Source organism: Squalius cephalus (assembly GCF_949319135.1).
Source record: "Squalius cephalus genome assembly, chromosome: 5".
NCBI classification, from domain to species: domain Eukaryota; kingdom Metazoa; phylum Chordata; class Actinopteri; order Cypriniformes; family Leuciscidae; genus Squalius; species Squalius cephalus.
In genome coordinates this window covers 25,062,942-25,085,769 of record NC_137126.1, presented here as the reverse complement: position 1 = coordinate 25,085,769, position 22,828 = coordinate 25,062,942, and the positions used below count along the sequence as shown (strand labels likewise).

At 37.2% G+C, this 22,828-nt stretch overlaps 1 protein-coding gene across 21 annotated transcripts in view; it reads right to left on the bottom strand.

Moving 5' to 3' along the window:
- ncor1 (nuclear receptor corepressor 1) overlaps positions 1 to 22,828 on the bottom strand; it is a 124,499-nt gene that overhangs the window by 62,460 nt on the left and 39,211 nt on the right. For 18 of the 21 annotated variants that reach the window (XM_079871427.1, XM_079871425.1, XM_079871443.1 and 15 more), the window contains exons 10-14: positions 21,165 to 21,337; positions 19,327 to 19,417; positions 18,062 to 18,240; positions 17,929 to 17,983; positions 16,407 to 16,511 (exon numbers count right to left, since the gene is read on the bottom strand). In XM_079871427.1, the coding sequence (XP_079727553.1) occupies positions 16,407 to 16,511; positions 17,929 to 17,983; positions 18,062 to 18,240; positions 19,327 to 19,417; positions 21,165 to 21,337 (603 nt within the window). Of the gene's footprint in view, positions 1 to 10,849; positions 11,132 to 16,406; positions 16,512 to 17,928; positions 17,984 to 18,061; positions 18,241 to 19,326; positions 19,418 to 21,164; positions 21,338 to 22,828 lie in introns of those variants that run through there. The other 3 variants (XM_079871437.1, XM_079871435.1, XM_079871434.1) reach the window with 3 other exon arrangements.

The following is a 22,828-nucleotide window of genomic DNA, read 5'->3' as shown; positions in this document are numbered from 1 at the left end:
ATATTTTAGTTACATTTAAGTTCTCTGTTGCACATGCATGCATTTTCGCTACATGAAGTTTAATAAAATTAATAGCAACTTGCTGTTAGACCGAATCTTTATGTAAAATAAATTGAAAATAAAGCAAGAATTTATTTGAAAAACCCTGAAACCCTATTGTTGTTGTTTTTCCCATGATGCAGCATCGGTCAAAAGTACGAAATGGCTCATAAAAACTCCTAAACCGTTAGGTGCAGGCTCAAGTGTCTTATATCGTTGGAATCCTTGGCTGAAGACGGACAAACTACATGCCTCGGATTTGCTCGCCCTTCAGTCGTCATTTGAGTAAATTGAGTTTTTTTGAAAAACCTACTTTTGCGAACTACTCCTAGGTAACCAAACCACTGCAGAAATACTGGACTCCTTGCCGAGTCCAACAAAACCAAACATGCCAGGTTTCGCCTTATGGTTTGTGTAACGGTGTCATTTACCACTTAAGAAACTTACGATTATCTTCGAAACCGTTAGTCCGATCGAGACAAAACCACCACAGGAAAGATGAAAACATAGGTCAATAGCTAAACGCCCAAATGTCAAAATTATGATAGGAACTGGAACTGACAAAAAAAAAACTAAACAAAAAAACAATCAATGTCAGCCATGGATAATTTTTATGCTCTCATAAAAGTGTCTAAACTTCAAAACGAAATGAGATTTACAAAAAAATGGACACACGTATGTATGGACACACTTTGAGGACACCTAATAAAAGTGGTGGAGATCAGACAAGACATGGTGCTATAACTGTCAGAAAAACTTCTAAAAACATATTTTTCCTTAGTAAATTGCCTGTATTGGCTGTAAATGGTCTTTTCCATCTATGATCTAAGTGTATTTGTTTATTTGGATCCCCATTAGCCACTACCTAGGCAGTGGCTACTCTTCCTGGGGTCCCAACAAGTAAAAACCTAACCCAACATTCATTCCAAATATCAAAATCAACAATTTATTATATATTGTGCCATTATGTTCCTTTAAACATTTTTTACAAACTCATTTTTCTTGATAAAAAATATGTAACATCAATGGTAAATCATTCCATATTTTCATTCCTCTATACATTACAGTCTGTTGTTTTGCAGTGGTTTTCGAAACAGGAAATAAAAAACATCCTTTTCATGCATGCCTGGTGTTAAAATTATGACTAGTACTACTATACAAAAGTTGAGATTACAGGACATTAGGAACTCTAGACAGAAATATTTCTTATAAAACAAAGCAAAGAGACAATCCTTCGCCAGTGCATTCTTATTATATTAGCCCTTCTATTACAGTTTAAAGGGAGTCGTGTCACTCTGTTCTGGACTAATTGTAATTGTTCAATTTTTTTGTCTTTACTTAATGCACTCGACCACACCACTGGGCAATAATCTAAGCAAGAACCATTGTTTGCACAATTTTAGAAATACAGTGTTGTGGTAAAAAGTTTACACATCTCTTAATAACTGACAAACCTCTTCCCATACCGGTTACCATATTTTCTATCTGTTTTGGCCACTTCAGCCTACTGTCTAATATAACTCCAAGAAGTCTTATTTCCTCTACCTGTTGAATAGGCACACTCTTTACAGACAAATTTAACTTTTGATGCAATCAACTTTTGATGCAATTTGATGCAAATACAATGCTTTTGGTTTTTAAGTTTAGAACCAACTTATTATTCCGTTCCTACTTTATGATTGTATTTCCTCATCCAAAGCAGTAGACAACTGCTTAATTGATGTTGCAGGTAAATATAATGTTTTATCATCTGCATACATGACTGTCCATGCACACTTTAAAACAAGAGAATGATCATTGGTCTTAAACTTCCTTGAGGCACACCACATTGCAACTCTTTCACATCTGAATAACTTCCATTATAAAATACACATTGTCCCATTAGACAGTTAACTTTTAAACCAATGTACAGTATGAAGAATACATTTCTAACATTTTATTTTATCCAGCAATAATTTATGATCCAGTACATCAAAAGCTGAGCTAAAATCTCATGCTTTCCTGTAGCTCAAACAGTAGAGCATTGGCGCTTGCAACGCCAAGGTCATGGGTTTGATTCCTAGGGAAAGCAAGAAACTGAGAACTGATAAGAATGTAAAATGTGTACCTTGAAATGCAATGTAAGTCGCTTTGGATAAAAGCGTCTGCCAAATGCGTAAATGTAAATGTAAAATCTAACAATACTGCTCCTACTAAGTTATTGTCACCAATCTGTGCTCTCAATATGCATGCTGAAAATTAGAGAGCAAATTATTCTCCTTAAAGAATAATTGAATTTGCTCACAAACTATCATTTTCAATACTTTGCTAAGAACTGATAGCAAACATATTGGTCGACTATTATGTCCATTAAAACCCAGTGCTGCATTTTTCTGTAGATGAATAACCTTTGCATCTTTCCAAGCTAAAGCAAAAATCCCTTTTCAACACTGATATTAAAGATGTGGCAAACTGGTTCTGCCAAACAACATTTCTTCTCTTAATTTATCAACTTTATTTATGAAAAAATCATTAAAATAATTTCCAATTTCATATGGTTTAAAAATAGTTAAAAATGAGTCACCTGTCTCAATAGGAGAAGGAATTTGATTTGATTTCCTATCCATTATTTCACTGAGTGTACTCCACATTTTTTTACAATCATATTTACATTCACTTATTTTAATTTTGTACAACATTCTTTTCTTTTTCCTATTAATTTAAGTGAATTGATTTCTTAATTTGCAATAGACGTCCCAATCCTCCTTGTTCCCAGTTCTGTTTGCTGTACCCTTTGCCACATCTCTCCCAAACAATGTTTTTCAACTCATTAACAATCCATGGTGCCCTAACATTCTTCACTGTACATTTTTTCATAGGTGCATGTTTGTCCACCAAAGGGTAAAATAATCTTTCAAATGCTGACAATGCATCATCAGGATGAACTTCCTTATAAACATCAATCCAACATACATTATTTACGTCTGTACAAAATGACTCGACTGAATCTCTTATTTGATCTTTTAAAATTACTTTTGGTTTCCTACGTTTTCTAAGTGTTTACATGCTTGCTAAATAAAACAATATCTTTTTACACATGTGCTTAAAGGCCTTAAACCGATTGAACCCCGATAAATGCTGCTTGCAGCTTTAATTTTTAATGTTATCGGCCCAATAAGAAAATTTGGCAGATATTAAAGCTGATAAATAATAGATTATTTCCTTTAGCTGAGACACTTCAGATGCGCACTGTTTCAATTGCTTGAAATATGAATAAATCACTTTTAAAAAGGAAAATAATAAGTGCAACAGTTAAGTCTGTCATATAGGCTACATACAATTATAATGAGAACATTATAATTTTGTGTTTGGGTCATGGGTTTTAATGATGAGACTTGTTTTTGTAATCATGCTAAAATTATATAAAAAGGGTTAGGGTTGGATTTGGATTTAGATTTATCGGCCAATATACTGGTTTTTGGCTTTCAAATATAAAGAATTATCGGTATAGGCCAACATTTTTATATTGGTGCATCCTTAAATAAAACCCACTTTGCTTGCCTTGAGCTTAGAACATTTTTAGAGAAACAACATTGTGCTCAATGGTGCAATTTTTTTTTTTTTGCATTTTTAAATCTTATGTGATCTTCAGTGTGAATAAGTACATAACTCTTAAGATCTAATGCATATGACACAAACACAGAATGTAGGTCAAAGGGTAAATATGCATGATTGACATGACTGGAACTTTCAGGAACTAATTTTCAAAGAATGCCAGACATAAATGTGTCAAGCATACAATGATGTTAACATATGTGATGAACAACAGGATGTAGATGTCACAAAGAAAAAGAAAGCAGCAAGGAGAGATGGAAAAAATATGAACAGAGAAGAAGCAGATGATCAAGAGGGAGAAAAGCTAAACAGAGTAAGGGGCTAATCAGAACCAAGACCAGTAGGTGGTGCTCAGATGAACAAAGACTGAGGAATCACGTATCCACACATACAATACACAATGACCCTAATGTTTTATGTTGTAAGTGTAAAGGGAGAGAGTTTAAAGAGCGTATTTCTCATAATGGCAGAATGCAGGAGTAAAATACCATTCTTCCCCCTGTTTCCATGAAAGCACATGGCCAAATGTTCATGAACATCTAAAAACATGTGCCACAGATCAGATTTTTCCCTTTGCATCTATTGTTATACATATGTAAGACTGGAAAAACTGGAAGAGAGGGCAACTCTCTGAGAGAACAAAGGAAATTAACATTTGAACTCACTCTTGTGCACCATTCAAGACGCAAGTCTCATCTTAGAATTATCCTAATCTACATGTCTTTCCCTCTTCCCCCATTCCTTCTCTCTCATGCTGAGTAGGGCTGGGTACCGAGTTCGATACCTTTTAGGTACTGACCGAATTGCCTCGATACTATCGAGTATCGAAAAATGACTTGTTGTTCGGTACCAGATTTCGATACCTAAGGGGTTAACTCGTCAACGTCAGTGCTCAAACAAGTATATGAAATGCACAACGACACACCTAAAGTCGCTCACGCACATACACACAAACTCTACGCACAGGAGACGAGCGGAACTCTCCGCGCACATACTCGAGACGCACACGCGCACACGCGCACACACATACTCTCCATGCACGTGATCCAGTATTTGCAGTAAAATAATTGCTGCAAAGACCGGTACCACGACAAATATGATAAAGCCCTTGACAGTGCATGGAGTAGAGCAGAAAGTTGTTCGTCTTCGACTGGTAAATGAAGAGATACCTTGTTCTCTGACAGTGTGCAATAATAACCTATACTGAATGTACACTGCCGTTCAAAAATGTGTTGGTTAGTCAGAATTTTTTTTTCTGTAAGGATGCATTAAAGTGATCAAAAATGACCTTAAAACATGTGTAATGTTACAAAAGATTTCTGTTTCAAATAAATGCTGTTCTTTTGAAATTTTTATTCATCAAAAAATCATGAAAAAATGTATCAGTTTCCAAAATATTAAGCAGCAAACATATTTCTGTAGGATCATGTGACACTGAAGTAATGATTTTGAAAATTCAGCTTTGACATCACAGGAATAAATTACATTTTGAAATATATTCAAATAAAATTTTAAATTGTAATACTATTTCACAATGTTACAAGTTTTACTGTATTTTTGATCAAACAAATTCAGCTTTGGTGAGCATGAGCTCTTTATATATAAAATGTGTTCCTTTGTGCACTGGCTAAGCAGCATGAGTCAAACTGAAAAAATAAAACCAAAGTTTTTCTGAGGTAATGTGTTATGTAATCTTGTTAAAATGGATTTCATAAAATTGGTATCGAAAAAAGTATCGTTCAGGAACCGGTATCGACATCAAGGTATCGGTATCGGTATTGGTATCGAAATTTTTTGAACGATACCCAGCCCTAATGCTGAGATCACCAAAATTCACCCAATAATCTATTTGGTTTAATGTGAATAATTATCATACAGTATTACACGTTTGGTGTCATTTGAAATATCTCTGTGCGACTGGTACAGAGGTCTCATTCCCAAAGTAAACCAAAAGGTAAAAAGGTATTTAATAGTTTAGAGATAACTGGCACACAGAGGAGGGTGTGTCTTCCAGGCAAATGGCATCCTGCTCCCAAAAGGTGTAAACTCTGAATGCAAATTCCCATTGTTAGCAAATGTTTCCATGTGAAAGAAGTTTCTATCTTGGTCTGGGTATATAATGAATTGCAACAAGAGGCTCGGGGCGATTTGTAACTCAAATTAGACCGTGATGCTGAGTGTATGCAAAACACTTTGCATCATGTATTTTATAATGTGAGGTTCGCATCTTCTCTCTTTATTCCAGAGCATTTGATGTTTTGTATTTATTATCTTTTAACTGATTATGAAATTGGCATGATACATTTACCTGACATAAATTGTTACATTTGATTTTATTCTGACTGACTCTAAAATTGTTTTCCCAAGTAGATTAAATGGATTCGTATTTTACCGCAAGTTTTGCGTCAGATTAGTGATGACTAATATTTGGCACTGATTCAAGTGTACTTTGTTTGCAAAGACAAGAAGTGAATCTCTGTTTAGGGCAGCAAACGTGCTGCTTGACCAACCTAAATCTGGGTGTGTCTTACCTCTGTTTTCATTTAATGTTACTTTAGATAAGTGTACGTGGAAAAATCATGGCATTATTTAGCAATATAGCAGGTGAATTATGTATGATGAATATATTACGATGTTATGTGGAAATATATGCCTTTCTCCACTGATGCTCGAAGTAGTTCAAAGCATTTCTAAGGATGCTGATTTTTAGAAGGCAGCTGTTCGACTCTGAGATGGCGAACGGGAACATGGTTTGTTTAACATTAGCAACACATAACAATAACGTAGTCAAGCAAAAGGCTAATCATATTAATTATCATTACCGATGTTCTAAAGAGCGATACCATTCAGGGCTCGACAATAAGGACTGGCCAATGGCCCGGGGCCAGCGTGAAAGACACTCGGGCCAGTTGACAGAAGTGTCACTTGCCCGATCGGGCCAGTGCTGCATCTTCACGGAAGTTGATCATTTGCGTGTTTTTAAGCCTCGCCTATTTAAATATTCAAGCACGGCTCTCAGATTGGTACTCACACAATGTGTGATAAGTTTTGTGTACGCAGCCACACACATCCAGAGAGCCGCGTCTCAGCTTAAACAGTTATATGTGTTGTTTATGTTTGCAGCAGTCATCCATTAGGGGCTTCCGCCTTTACTTTCGTTTTGTGTTTGTTTTTATTATTAAAGTGTTTAAATGTTCGCTGGTTCCCGCCTCCTTTCCATAACAACATACCTCGCTACAAACTACACGTTTACCGTTCGTTTAAAGCGGCTTTCCCTGTCAGATACTCTGACAGATACATGTGCTGACAGATAGATACTTGCGCTGCTGTGTTGAAATTGAAAAATAAAATCATTATTTTTGTTTTTAGATTGTAATGTTACAATGTTAGAATGTAATGTGATTTTAACCCATTTTTGCACATAATATACTATTTGTAATTTGTTCTTATTTTAATACTGACTGTCTTTAACAATATTTAAAATGTATAAGTTAGGCTAGTAGTTTTTGGTGTCATAACCTTATTTATTAAGGTTACATGGATCAAAAACAACGATAACTAAGCCTATTTTATTTTATTTCATTTATTTATTACTTTTTTGTGTTGGGGCCAGTGAAAATTTTGGCAGGGCAAGTAAAAATTTCAACCACTGGCCCGACCAGGCCAGTAGAAAAAATCCTTAGCATTGAGCCCTGCCATTGTGCAGCGTTTACTACAGTAAAGTTGGCAGAGTGGATCTCTGAGCCCGTGTGAGTAAGTGGGGTCGGGGCAATATGCATATTCATGATTCCATGCATACGAAATGAAGCAAGGGTGTAGTGTTACATTCAAGCTATTTTAAATATGTAATTTTCAAAGATCAAGGACGAGCTTTAAGGGATAAAATTATTGACTACAGGAGGACTTTAAGTGGAGATGTAAGTGCGAGTATACAAGGTCTCCTTTAGATTAACATTAGACTAAGTGTAGGGCTGCAGTCAGTAGAGAAGGTCTTTTTCCTTTGGTTTGAAGAGGGAGCCAGTGTGCTAATGGCCCAAGGTTCTTTATCATGGTTGCTGGCACGGACAGAGGGACTGGAGCCCCTCCTCCTCCTCGGTCTGTTCCACGAAAGAGAAGCAAAGCACTGGAACAAGCAGAGCTCAGCCAACACAAACAAGCTGTGCAGCTGCCAGATGGGACCAAAAAAAATGTCAGAACCTCTGCCACAGAGACATGGAGAACAAATAAGGGGGGAGAAGGGAAACGCGATAATTCAGGTCAAAACAAAAATAACAGAGAAAGGGTCCAATACATGAAAGACATATAGCAAGCACAAAGCAGACAGAGGATCAATCATTCATTCTCTAGGTTGAAGGGCAAGAGGAGGAAGTGCTTGTTTCTATGCTCTCTTCGACTTGTAGTACATCGACAAACTGACACATGGTTGACAATAAAAGCCCATTTCTGCCATTCAAAGCTCAGTTCACACTGACTTTACATTCCATCTAAAGACACTCTACACGGAAATCTCACAAAGCCTTTCATTACACCCAATTCTGTTTTTTGACAGCTTATATAGGAATGGTGGTTTATTTCATTATAAACCAATTATTATTTCACCAACCTCTGAGCACTTCAGGTTTGAAACATGACAATACAACTGCTTGGATATAACAGATATGCTGGGGTCTATAACACAGCGTTATTAACATTAACAAAAAACTTAATTGAAATAAAACTGAAATATAAATATTACATGAAAACATTAAATGAAAATTATAAATGGTGTTTTGGCAACTAACTGATTTATTTTATTTGAAGTACTAAAATTACTAAAACTACTGAAATAAAATTAAATAGAAATATTAAAAACAATAAAAACAACAAAAACACTAAACCTTAAACTAAAATGAAAACTGAAAATAGAAAAATAAACTAATTCAAAATATAAATACATACTTATAACAGTATATGTATAATACTAAAATAACTGCTATAGAGAAGCTTCTGTTCATGTCCTAATATAATATTAAAGCCCTGATATAAAGTTAATGCTGACTATGATCGTGGGAATGAACCGGTTCACACAAAGCAGATGAAGACCTCTTTGACCAATTTTACTTTAACCTTCAGAGAGTTACTTTGACCCTGAAGCAAAACTGCAATAGTTCTTTAAAGCTATTAATTAATACCCATGTTTTACTGAATGTTGGTAAAACTAAACAATAGCAACTCACAATTAAAAATTTACTTTGGAACACATTTACAACTACAATCTCCAAGCATGCCACAAGTTGTCACACAACATGGTCACTGCATTCTGACATCATTTTTATTCTAAATGTTTTTTTATGTAGCCTAATGCAACTTTAGTGTGTAAGAGCTCTGAGATGAACTTACTGGTGTTTCAGCCTTTTAGTGTAGTGGAAAGGTTATTTAATAAACTTATAAAATGCCTCTATGCATTTTCAGGTAATATTCAGGTTGTCAGAGAAATGTAGTAATATTCTGGGATGTATAGACAAAAAAACAAACAAAAAAAAAACAAAAAAAAAACAGACTGTCTGACTGATGGAGGTTGGGGGTGGGGATGTGATAAACAGTATTTTTATTTTCAAACAAACTTCTTGTGGGCTGACTAGTTGACAAATCGGTCTTAAAAATTGTCATGAAACCGAAGTTTTCTTCCCTATTGTGACATATCTGAGTGAAATGGCTTCTCGAACAAGAAAAAAAAAAAAAAAAGTAGGGCAGGAATTGATTTTGCCCATCAGGAAATTATTGGATTGTTGTGACCTCTTGTTGACAGATTGCCCCGCCCCCACGCCAAAAAACACGTCATCATACAGGAGAAAAGATATTGTTGCAAAAGGTAGGGGAAGATTTTTTTTTATTAAAGATTACAATGGGCAAACTAATTAAAAAAAAATTATAAATCATTTATAATAAATAATGAAATATTCCATTAAAAAATAAGATTAGTCAATTTAAATGGTGGCTTTAATGAAGAGTGTGTTTAGGGTTCATTAGGAATATTTTCACAAGACACATTCTTGTGTTCTTTTCCAGCTGGAGCACAATGGAAAAGAACAGAACGCAGGATGTCCTGGATGTGTAGAAACATGCACCATGGTTTTTATAATCAGTTACTAAGAACACTTGCACACTTACCAATGGCTAAATGACGGTTGCAAGATCAAAACATTTGAATAAATATTCATTGTTTTTACAAACTACGTTAATAGACAGGATTTTTTTTTCTTTTCAAGGAGGATATTGATATATTTTCTATGACATCAATATTTGGGTCTCAGAGGGTTATGTGCATCGAGGGAGAGGAAGCAAGAATTAAATATTAATCTACTGTCAATATTCTAATATGTTACCTTATCTTTTATTGGAAACCTCAGCTTTATAGTCAACCTTTGGACACACTTTATTCTGTAACAGAGGTGAAGCAGCGGTTCACACAAACTGCACTACAAATAAGTACTGCTCCATTTGCTTCAGATCACAAAACTTCAAAACTATTTCTAAGTTTAACTATTTAAAAGTTGTTCAATCCCCCCCCCCCCCCAGTAGCTGATTATCACTCTGAATTAATATGTCATGAAAGATGCAACTGTAGCACATGGAGAGCTCAGTAAAAATAGTATCATTGTTTTCAAAGCCAAACGAACAAACAGGAAAGACGATAAGCTACTGCAAAAAGTCAAATAAACCAACCAAGAAAAGGAGGGAGAGAAGACTAGGCCAAGAAAAACAGCATAACATGGACGACAAAACGGAGCATCAACAACGTCAAAAAAAAAAAAAAAATCCTAAATTTGAGATATATATATATATATATATTTTTAAACTTAGTTATGTCTTTAGCAGATGCATGAAAAATTAGGGTAAAATGTATTTGCAGCACACCTCCTGTCCTGTAGATGTCACCAAGGCAATAGCATATATCCAAGCTAACCACCACTGCACACAGCTTTTATACATGCAATGTGCAGATAAATGAAATAATATACTAACATAAAACCAATAATAAAATTATTATAACACAAAATAAACAAATGTCCTTTTACATATAATAAATAAATAAAAATGATAACTTCAACCACAGCTAAACCCATTAAGCAAAAGTACAGAGCCCTGCAATCTCCACAAACAATCACAACAGCCTCCAAAACCACACAAAAACTACTCCACAAACAGCCATTTCCTTCTCTAATTCATAAGGTACCTTCATCTACGTTTATCTGCTCCTCATGAATGTCCTTTTCATCCCATTATATATCCCAGAATGCTGTGCAGCCAAGGCCAGAGTTAGTGACAGGAACAGGCTGAGCAGGAGAGCGCGCCTCGGGCAGTCTGACAGCGGCGTTGCGCTGGATCAGATCCTCAGCTGCGGGACCCGGCTCGGTAGATCAATGGCGCATATTCCGAGAAAGCATGCCACGGGGTTGTTTGAGCCTGCTAAAGAAGCAGTGGCATCTCCAACTTACACACACACAAAAATATGTGCGAGCGCTAGCTAATCTGGGTGCTAGGGTCAGCCCAGGTAATCCCCGCGGGGCGGAGGGGAGAAGAGACTGACCGATCTTAACCCAGCCCCGTCAGGATTTTGATTGGCACAGCAAGCTGCTCCACAACTTTCTCACTGGTGTCAGAGCAAACGGCACATACCACTGCGCAGCTCAGGAGGGGTGTCTCGCATACACACACATTCTCCAACCCTCCCTCTTTCTCCGAAAAAAACTCTGGAGGGACGGCAGAACACACGGGCTGCCAGTTTAATGAAGAGAAAAAGAAACAAAAGTTTGTTCTTCCCGCTTATGCATATTCTTTTGGCTTGTTTTCCCCCTCTTTTTCTCTAAAACATTCTCAGGGGACTCTAGAAACAGAAAGCTTGGGCAGAAGTTTGTTTGGAACAGCATTCAGAACTCCACGTAAGCTGAACTCGACTGACAAACACTTTTATGGGTCTCTAAGGGTCACAGACTCCACCCACACACAGACAAGCTCAGTTACCAGACTCTACTCCACCCCCCCCAACAAACACACACACACACACAACCCACTTTAAAGATGAGATAAAAAATGAACCTGCTTGTCCTCTCTTTTTAATCAGAATGTAAACGTAACAAATCACAACAGGTGGTAGAGGAAACTACAACTGTGCTGTATATACCCACGTAGCTAAGAGACACCAGGAAACACTTACGGCTACATATGCAAACGAAAAAGGCTGTGCATATGCCTGGTCACTGAAAGCACCTGGGGCTACTGATGGCTGAAGAGTCAGGCAGTGAGTGAGTATGTGTGTGTGTAAAGATCAGATCATCTCCTCATTACTGCAGCTCAACTCCTGACTCAAAGACACATGCTTTCAATGACCCGCAGCCTCAGCTTGTGATCAGTATGGCAGCAGTGTTCACAGAAGTCCTGTTACACACACTCTTATCCAGCACTGTTTATCCAGTGCTGTTTAGATAGGCTGAAATATAGCTGTAATTAATGCTGATTCTGTACAGCAGCTGCTCACACACACATGCGACAGAGGGCTAATCGAGAGTTAGATGGGCCGTGTGGAAGTTCATCTCATATGTACGATAGTATTCAAGATATATCACTTGTACTTCAAGCAGAGGTTGGATTAACTTAACTAGCATTTACCAACCGTTAAAGGTAGGGTAGGCAATTTTTTTTATAAACACTTTTTGTAATACTGGTTGAAACTCTCTTCACATCCTGATAGCAAATCAATAATAGACGTGGTCTAAATATTAAAACATGTACATGTATCTTCTTTGGAAGTCTCAGGACCAAAAAATGTTCAGTCATGTTCACGTCCAATCATGCAGTCAGGTGGTACAACTAGAGCTCTGTAAGTGGTTTACATTCATTATTATTGTAATGTTATGTGCTTTGAGACATAAGGTAATTTAATGCCATCTCTTTTGAAGGAGGCGTGGCTTTGGAGATGCTCTGAAGGGAGGGTGGGATCTCATGCTTTCAAAGATAGCTTGATATTGCTAGCCTCTCCGAAATTGCCTACCCTACCTTTACAAATATGCTATTATTTTTATAATATGCTTTGTTATAAAAATACATGGCATTTGGTCTATTGAGTATCTTTAATATTTTCTTACGGTTAAGGATCAGGTATTACAAGTAAAGAAAAAGAAATTAAAGAAAGTTTAAAAGCACCCCCATGAAAACAGACCTGGGGCCTCATTTATAACCGTTGCGTATGCACAAAACAGGCCCTGAAAGAGGCGTACGCCACTTCCGACGCATGAGTTGTGATTTATAAAAACCTGCACGCAAACTCTGATCCATGCGTACGAACGCTTTGGAGATGGAACAGTTTGGCGACATCGATGGTGAGCTGGAGTTAAATGTCTTTTTGGTCACTTTTAGACAGAAAATCTAAAGAAAATGATACATCTACAGAAAGATAAAACAAATTTTATTTCACTCACCAAGCCTGTCACTTGAAGCAAATATCCATCCCTTCTTAAATGTCCGTGCCAGCGAGCGTGTTGGGCCGTTTAGTGAAACTGACGCAGTTTAAATAAATAAAATACTGATTTAAACTATGTTTTACTTCTGATATAAACATTTAGATTAAATATGTCATTCATATTAATGGAGTTAAACACTTAAATCATTTCTGGGAAGTTACAACATTTTTTTATATTCAATCAATAGAAATATTTGTTGTGGATGCGATGTTTTTGAAAACTTTTCCTGTGGTGTGCTGTGTTTTAATGTTTGAACCACAGAGATAATTGCTTATCATGATAATATCAGATTGTCTGAGAAAATAGTTTTGTGCAAATAATGCCCAAGGCCTATCTGTTTCCATTAAAAATATAAATCAATTAAAAATACAATTTGGCCAGTGGAAAAGATTGAGAAAAACTTTCTCTGAAATGTATTTTACACTATTTGATGACCAGATTGCTAAATCAGATGACCAGATTGCAATACCACAATACCAATGTCTCTACTCAGTATTCTGCTTTCACAGTGTGAAATACTACAAAGAATACCAAGAACCCCCAACATAGTACTTAATAAAACTCCAATGTGATATCAATGTCACCCTAAAATAGCAGACATTAAAATTTTTCACTGAGCAAACAACTTGAAGGTTTTTTTTTGGTCAAACCACATGTTGTCATACCCAGATAAATAAATAGAACTTTTCAGTTTCACAAACTATCATTCTTTAAGCTATCATTCATAGTTCCCAACCTGTTTGACCTACTTTCTTCTGTGGAACTTTTAAGGAGATATTTTGAAGAATGTTTTGGTGATCATTGACCTTCACAGTATGGACAAAAAAATAATAATTCTCCTTTTATATTCCACACAAGAAAGGACGTCACACAGGTTGAAAACAACATACGGGTGACTAAATTAAAGAATTTTCATTTTTAGATTAACTGTCCCTTTAACTTCCATTGAAGTATTTGTTTCGTCAAGTCCAGGTCATTATATGCCTAAATTTATAAAATGGAATGGCATACATTATTAACCATGCACCAAAAAATTATCCATCTCTTGCAGCTGTCTACTCATTTTGCATCTTTCTCTTTCAAAATCACATTGAATGTGATGAAACAGGCCAAATATGCAGAACCAAATGTAAAACAGGTAAAATGCACAATTATGACTGTGGTTACAAAGTTAAAATAATATTGCATTAACAACCCATTAAATTTTCATAATATAGATAGTCCCTTCCCCACAAGCACAAACGTTTGACTGGGACATGGAGGCTGAAGGTCAAGGTCTTCCTCGAAAGCATCGTGACACGGTTTCTTTTATTACATTAGACTTAATCGTATTTAAATGACTTGATTAACTGTTGGCAAGAATTTAAGATCTGTTCATTTTACTTGCAACAGTAGCTTAACAACGCCTAAACGGTAAATTTGATTAACCAATTGCCTGTGCTGCCTAGGTGACGTCAGGAGAAACCGAATGTTCTTTCAGAGGAACAACAACTGATTTTGATGAAAGATTATGATTAGGATATTTTTCAAACCTGAACTGATGAATCAAATACAAAAAGACCTTGAACACAGATTAAGAAAGTAAATGGCACAAGTTTCAATTTCATGTTTACTTGAAACAATTTGTCCATGTCACAATGAGATAACCTGGTTTGGATGCCATGGGCAGATTTCACCTTCCTGAAACACGTTTTTTGAGTATATGCACGTGAAAGTGTGAAGCCGCAGCTACTGCACTTAAACAGCTTTAAAGTTGGAGTCTGAAACTCTCATGTTCTTCTCCTTTCCCTCTGTGGTCCCTGAGAGCAGCATGGAGCCTCTCGGCTGTGCCAAACAGATAAAACAGATTCCTGGAAAGCTGTGCAGCCCTCCATAAATCAGAGAGAGCAAGAGAGAGACTCTCAAAGCACAGATGCATTTTTGCCCTATAACCTGCACACACACACACACACACGGTCCGAGTTCTTATAAGACAGCGTCAACAGCGTACAAAAACAACCACAAAACACACCCTCTCATAAAAAAGAAAACACACAACCTCACATTAAGCATGAATCAAACACACCCCTTCTCAAGAAAAAAAAACATTCAAAACAGAGCCATTTGAAAACACACACTGGCTTCCTCAGACTGAGATGCAGATGTTTTAAAAGTGCATACTGAACACTAGGGGGCTTCTTGTGTACTAAAAATGCATCTCAAAACAGTTCTTCTGCTTGTTTATGATCACAAGAATGAATGTAAATTCAACTAATCCCCACATAATAGCTTGCAACAATAGCTGCAAACAAACTTGAGGGGGCAAAAAAAAAAAAAAAATTACCTACTAAAATGCTGTATTTCAGTGAATGCAATTGTGAAGTGAGCATCAGTAAAGCCTACTCATTCTTGATGACAAAACACTTGTCAATAACAGATTCATGTTTGTAAATGTTAGTATTGACAACATTGACACTTTACTTTGATACACTTGCTAATACACTACCGTTCAAAAGTTTGGGGCTGGTAAGATTTTATGTTTTTCTTTTATTCTCATGAAGGCTGCATTTTTTTTAATTATTACAGTAAAAACATTTAATTATATTACAATTTAAATTTAATTTGTATATTTTAAAGTTATTTATTCCTGTGAAGGCAACACTGAATTTTCAGTGTCACATATGAGAGGAAATCATTCTAATTGCTGCTCAAGAAACATTTCTTATTATTATTATCAATGTTGTGTTACTTAATATTATTGTAGATTCTGTAATACATTTATTCCATGATTCTTACTGACCCTAAACCTCTGAACAGCAGTGCATGTAAAAAAAATAAATCAACAATATTTTTAATTACATAATGAATTATTAATAGGTATTCATTGAACACCACCACAAAACACTACGCAAACAGTGCCCCAATTTCGGAGAAATTTTGAGCCAAAATAATCAATAAGCCTAGTAGGCTGCTCAAACACAAAGGCTATGTTCAGAGAAGCATACTCCACACTAATCTTACTATAGATGCAGTACACAGTATGCATACTGTGCACATTATGCAAATGTTCTATATGAGGAGAATACCTGTATTGCAAAATGTGCAATAGAGCTTACTGTGTGAAATACTGCATCCCAATGCAAAGAGCTCAACTTCTGTTATCAGTGTGATGGATAAACCGGAAGTAACATGTGAGATGTGATTTTTAATGCAACATATCCATACATATCCATGTTTAGAGTGAGAGAAAAGTGTACAAGTGAAGGGGAAAAAAAGGTTGTTTTTTTTAAATACCTGATTCCTTCGATTCCTCCGATTTCCAAAATTTCGTCTGACAAGAGTTTTATAGTTCTGACTCTTCTTAGTCAAATAATAGTACAGCACACAATCAGACACACACTGCACACAGGGAGAGAGAAAATACAAATACAGCTGCATCACTTGGGCTAGTATTTGAAAAGAAGATACCATTAACGCAACAAAAAAAAGCTGTCTGTAGGTGGGAAGGTGTGAGCTTTACTGATCTGAGTCAGTAAAGATGTTAAACAGTACTTCAGTTACAACATCCACTGGTGAACATACAGTTCTGGGTGTGACAGCAATCCACCATACTAAACTGAATTAGGGCTGCACGATTAATCGCAATTTACATGTAATCGCACTTAAATCGATTTGGCTTATCGCGATTTTGAAATCGCAAAGGCTGCGATTATTTGTTATGCGCAGCTTGTCATTGATGTACGGCTCTGTAAGCGCTGCTTCTTCTGAAAGCACTGTGAGTTTGAGTCACTTATAACGTGCATTTGAAAAAGCAACACGCGTCAAACATCTTTCCAAACACGAGAATCATTTATGAACCTCTTGTCCAACAAAAGACAACATTTAATAACATGCATTTACTCCAAACTCACTTCATAACGACAGTTGAGCATCCTTCTGTGAGATGATGTGCCTTCTTACACAGAAGGCAGTCATGTATTTATAAGTCATGTTTAATCAAAGCGTTTCAATCTTCTGTTTATTCAGCTACAGCTATAGGGATTTCCTGGAATGATGCGCCGTTATTGTACTTCTGCGGCGGGGCCATAGACTGTAAAAAAATATGGACGTAGTGTCCGTGACGTCACCCGTAGGTTTCTGAAGACCGTTTTTGAAGCCTAAAGTGTGCGTGGCCGACCGTCGGCATCTTGGTAGCGCGTCACTCACGAATTTATTTATTTTTACAGTCAGACAATTAGCTGAGGTAACGTGACGGCTAACAAACATCAGACAAACGGCTAATGATGACTAATGACCACTGCAGCGGGAATCCACCTGTCACTCAAAAGTGGACACCCTTAATTATGTAGAACTTTAAGGCTTAATATAATGTAAACGGATGAGTTTACAACAATTCACCCCCCTCACATTTGTCATGAAGGGAAAAATAAGCTATATAGACCAAAGCCACTTTTTGCACCAGGCTGTAAACGTGTTTTTTTCTGCTGTAAAGTTGGGTATTTTAACATGGGGGAGATACAGATTTGACTCACTTCTGTACCCAGCCTCAAGCGGCCAGACGATGAATTGCCGTTGAATTCACTTCCGTGTTGGTTTCAAGAGAAAGACAGGGAGGTTGCCGCTTGGGCGGGGCATATTTAACGTGTTTGCGTGAGAGCGCCCTCTGGCGTTCAGATGGAGCAATATTTACTACCGATCAGCCGCACTCACTGACAAGCTGCGCATAAGATAATCGCAGCCTGCGCCAAATCGCGTGCAGTTTTATTGCGATTAATAGTGCAGCCCTAAACTGAATCACAAAAAAAAGAAAACCCACCTTTCTCTCCAGATATGAAGCTATCAGCCCGAAGTTCTTTGGATGCTGCATAAACCTGCACCACAGAAGAGACAAAGTTGAGAAAATGAAGCACACACACTCACACATGCTAACATGAGCCACAGTTACTCACTTCTCCTTGAAGATCTCCTTCTCGTGTTCGGTCCAGACATTCATGAACTGGCGGGATTTGTAGACTTTCATTGGGTCATCCATCAGACCGTTCATGTTGATAAACTTCACTCTCCGCTGTTCGGAATCGTACATCATAGGAGGAATGACTGACAACTGCCTCATCTGCTTCTCATTGTTCTGAGAGAGACAAAAAGGTGTTGAGATCCAGGAAGGGTCTGCAACACTTGTTTAAATTACTGAAGTCTCCACCCCGACGGCACCCCGACGGCACATGCACAAAGCCATGCACATAACATTACAACAATAATGATCTAAACAGCTTATCTACAGTTATTGTTAGAAATTGAAACTGTTTAGTAAAGGTTTGTTCGCGCCATGTCGAAATGAACAATTACGAAATTACGAAATCAGTCCTCATAGAGCTCGTGATTACATCTTGTAAACTTTACATTTTTCTGGAGAGCTCTGATTTGTACCACCTGACTGCTGCAGATTCATTTTGGCATCAATACACGGTCAGAACAGCTCAGAGAAAAACGTCACTGTTTGCCATCTCGTAATTATGACACAGCGTGAACGCAGCAAAAGCTTGTTGTTTTGGTTCAGGAGGAAATGTGAAATGTGGCTGCTGTTTGTTTGCAATGCTCTGTGACTCTAGCAATGTGTCTACAACTCTGCATAGCCTAATGGAACGTGCTAATAACGTGATGTCTGTGCGAGCAGGGTGCGTGTAGGTATGCATCAGGTTGACATGCAGGCAGGACATCCTATTATTGCATTCAGAACAATCTTTTGGTCCTGAGACTTCCACATAGATACATCTACTTTTTTATATTTAGACCACTTTAATTATTGATTGCTATCAGGATGTGAAAAGACTTTCAACCACTTTCAATAACAAAAAATTAATGAAAAATAATGTCTACCCTAGAATTAAAGAGTAGATAATACAAAAATTGTGGTTGGTCTCTGTCCTATTTCAGTTCCTCTGTTTCCTGTCTAAGTGGGAGGATCTTATCCAAAATAAGGTGCAAGTGAACCAGATTTTATGCTGCATAGTCTGGTTGTGTGATAATTCAGTGGCTCACAGGAAATAATAAAGTCTGATGTATGGGAAAAGGATGGGGTGTACGTTTACCTGCTACTCATCTGGGTGATGCTCTAAAACACTTTCTGAACTTGGGGTAAAGCCCCAGTCATCTTTTCCATATGGATCAGAGTTTATTTCAGGTTATACATCAGATAGTTAAACTAGTAGTTTACCTCCTGCTCCGAGAGGCCGTCAATGATCTCGGATATCTCATGTTCACTTCTTGCGATGGTGGCAGACAGGCCTGTCCCCCTCTGGCCCACCCTAAAGATGGGAAGGATGAAGCATGGTGAGAGAAAGCATTTCTCTGTTCCTGGCTTTGTTTCTGTACCATGTAAAGGCGCTTTCCCAAGCAAGCTACCAGACCAGAGTCCCACCCTGTTTCTTCTCCCACAAAAAGCCTTTGAAGCAGTGGTTACAGCTATTGGCAAGATTCCTCTGGGTCTATTCATGAGCTTTGGAGCTCTGAAGTTCTTTGGTTTAGAGACTGTTCCAGCAACAATAGCTACATACTCTGGCTTGTCTAAACAATCAAGACAGGCAAGCAGCATTCAGTAAAGTTGGATGGCTTGATCTGAATGAACGGAATTATAGACCTGCTTCCTGCAACCTTTATGAGGGGGAAAAAAAAAAATTTAGGGAAAGGCACAAATTGCCAAAACTAGGGATGCACGATCCTGTGCTTGTGTACTCGTACTCATTAAAATGCTCTGATACCAACAACTGATACGATGCAGCGTGTACAGTACAGTGCTTGTGAGAAAGAAACACTGACAACAGAGCAAACAGAGAGCAGAATGTATATATCAGAGAAGGATGCCTATGAAGTAATGTATCCAATTAATAAAATGTTAAACAAATTAAATATTTCTGCCTATATAGCTGCTGTGCACTGCTAAGCAAACTAATTTGATTCATATTCCTCTGCCCAACATTTTTAAAAAATAAAAAATGCAATGAAAATACAGGTTTCGGAACTAGGTAACACAAATAAAAGTATTAATATTGGACTAGTTCTGGAAAAAGTGGTATCGGTGCATCTCTAGCCAGAACTAACAAGTCTAACAACTAACAGATCTGACGTGGTCTTGACGGGGTTGAGAAGCAAGATTCTTATTCAGTGGATCTATTTTTTTTTTAACAATGGCTATAGCAAAATGATTTATGACATTCAATTCCACTAATGGTTCTCAAATGTGCATTTTTTTAAAGAATAGGCATGCTTAAAGTCAAATAATAACTATCATGATTGTTGTCGTGAAATAAAATTGCTCATATGAAGAAATGAGATTCTGGTCTTATCACCCACCCTTAACTGGTACGATTTAAAGCTTTAGTCCAACTGAAATAAAACTGGAATAAAAACTAAGTAAATCAAACTAATTATTATAACTAATTACCCAAAAAGTCTTAAACCCATGTGTTATTAGTTTAAAATTGTCTAATGACTCACTCACTGACTGAATCAGTCAGAGCAGTTGTGGGCATACTGACTCAATCACTTGACATTACCTCATTATTGACTTTTTGGTCATATCTAACTGTGTAATAAAGAATTGTTAACTTCAAAATCAGTCCATTCTTTAATTCTCATCCCTAGTCTTGTTATGGTAAACAAGTCTAAGTAAGAAATCAATATTGCCAAATAGTCTTATCCACAATTAAACTGGAATATCTATAAACTGGCTACTTTGCTAAATACATTTTTGTTCCATCAGCAAAAACAACAGCGTCTGTGTCAAGGTCAATGGTATGTAAATGTTCTTCAGTTCTGCTTTAGTGGTGTTCCAGATCGAGTTCCCTGTAATTCAGGGAAGCCCTGCAACCTCTGTACGAGGAACGTACACAGCCTGACCTCTGACCCTAGCACCCACAGGATCCTCAATGCTGATTGGCCAACTGCTGAGTCAGGACAGAGCACAACTGTGTCAGGGAAAAGCAATAATGGTAAATGTGTGTGCATGACAGAGCGTTCATTGGGTCATCATGGAAGCTGGGGGGGCTGGCTAACCTCTGGAAGCGTTCCTGTTGCTCGCGCTGTTTGCGGATCTCAGGAAACTGCCTCTCGTAGTATTCGCGCGTACGGCTCTCTTTGGCTTTACGGCGTGGGTTGTTCTCCATCCGCTCAACTTTTTTCTCCCACTCAGTCATCAGCTCATCATACCGCTGGCAAATTTTCTGCTCCTAAGGAAACAACAGAAAAATATTTTGCGAAATAAAACTAAATCCTACATATTAAAAGGGGACCTATTATGCAAAATTCACTTTTACATTGTGTTTGAATATAAATGTGTGCCCTACAATGGTAAAAATCCACCTACTCCTTTTTTCAAATCCCCACAACTCATAAGCAGTGTCTCAGAATAAGCCGTTTTCAGCTTTTATGAAATGTGACGTCATATTGCTTAGGCCCCACCCACAACTGCTGACATACTCTGCCCTATTACCATAAACCCCGCCCTCAGTGAGCAGTACACAGTCCGCCATGTTTATCCCCTCGCCGGAGCATTTAACAGCAGCATTCAAGTAAGAAATTTATTCTTATTAAAGCTACTGAAGTTATTCAATCAAGAGCACTGAGTGATTTTCTGTCGTTGTTTGATTCATATAATAGCATATATAGCAGTAGGTACTTATATTACGCTACTTTCACAGATCTAATACACAAATGTGATTTCTTTACTTGCTGTTTACGTTCACAGACAATGTATTTGACAGTTTAAGCGCAATAAGACGTGAAAGAGAACTTAGTTTAATACTCAGGGGACGCGCTGTCTGATATCCAGCTTTCTGTGCACGTGCTTCAGATGTGCGTGCTCAGAAAACCATATATCAGAAGTTTAGACTGATATGGCTTTAAAACGCATGCAGATAATAAACTTTCATGTTGAAAAACTGCAATGCCATATGAAAGTGACTGCGATAGAGATGATAAACAAAGGCAAAAAAGATGTTTAATTTTTGGCAGAGTATCCAAGGCACAAGCTGTACAGGCTCCGCTCTCTTCTGGAAAGCAGGGCGGGGAGCAGCAGCTCATTCACATTTAAAGATACCTGCACTAAAACAGCATGTTTTTTCTTCTACTCAAAAATGGCATTTACAAATTGATATGATAAATGATATGTGGGGTATTTTGGGCTGAAACTTCACAGACACATGAATTCTGGGGACACCTGGGACTTATTACATCTTGTAAAAAGGAGCATAATAGGTCCCTTTTAATAATCTGATGTCAATCTTTCTAATCAACTCTTAAAGAGCAGCTTTACTAAACGCTTCACCTTTAAACGCTCTCCAAGATCATTCAATGTTCCCCCATTATTATGTTTGATTTGTAGATAAAGGTCTATGGTTTTGCATAAAAGTACTTTATCTTGCTGGTGTTTATTACAGTTTCTAAATCATGTTACTTGCTATTGGGTGTCTGTTAAATGACAACAGGGGAGTAGATTCATGCATTCACGCACAGTAAATGAAATATAAAACTGTTACAAGAAAAGGCTTAATTAACTGTTGCATTGATATTATACACTACGCATCAACATCTCTTCCATTTGTGCTTTGAACTTTTCAATGCGAAGTGCTGTGTGATATAAGTTTGATATAATTAAGAGAGTTCTTCTGTTCTTCAGGGGAACAGAACTGCATGCACTGGCTCTAGTCTAGATCAGCATG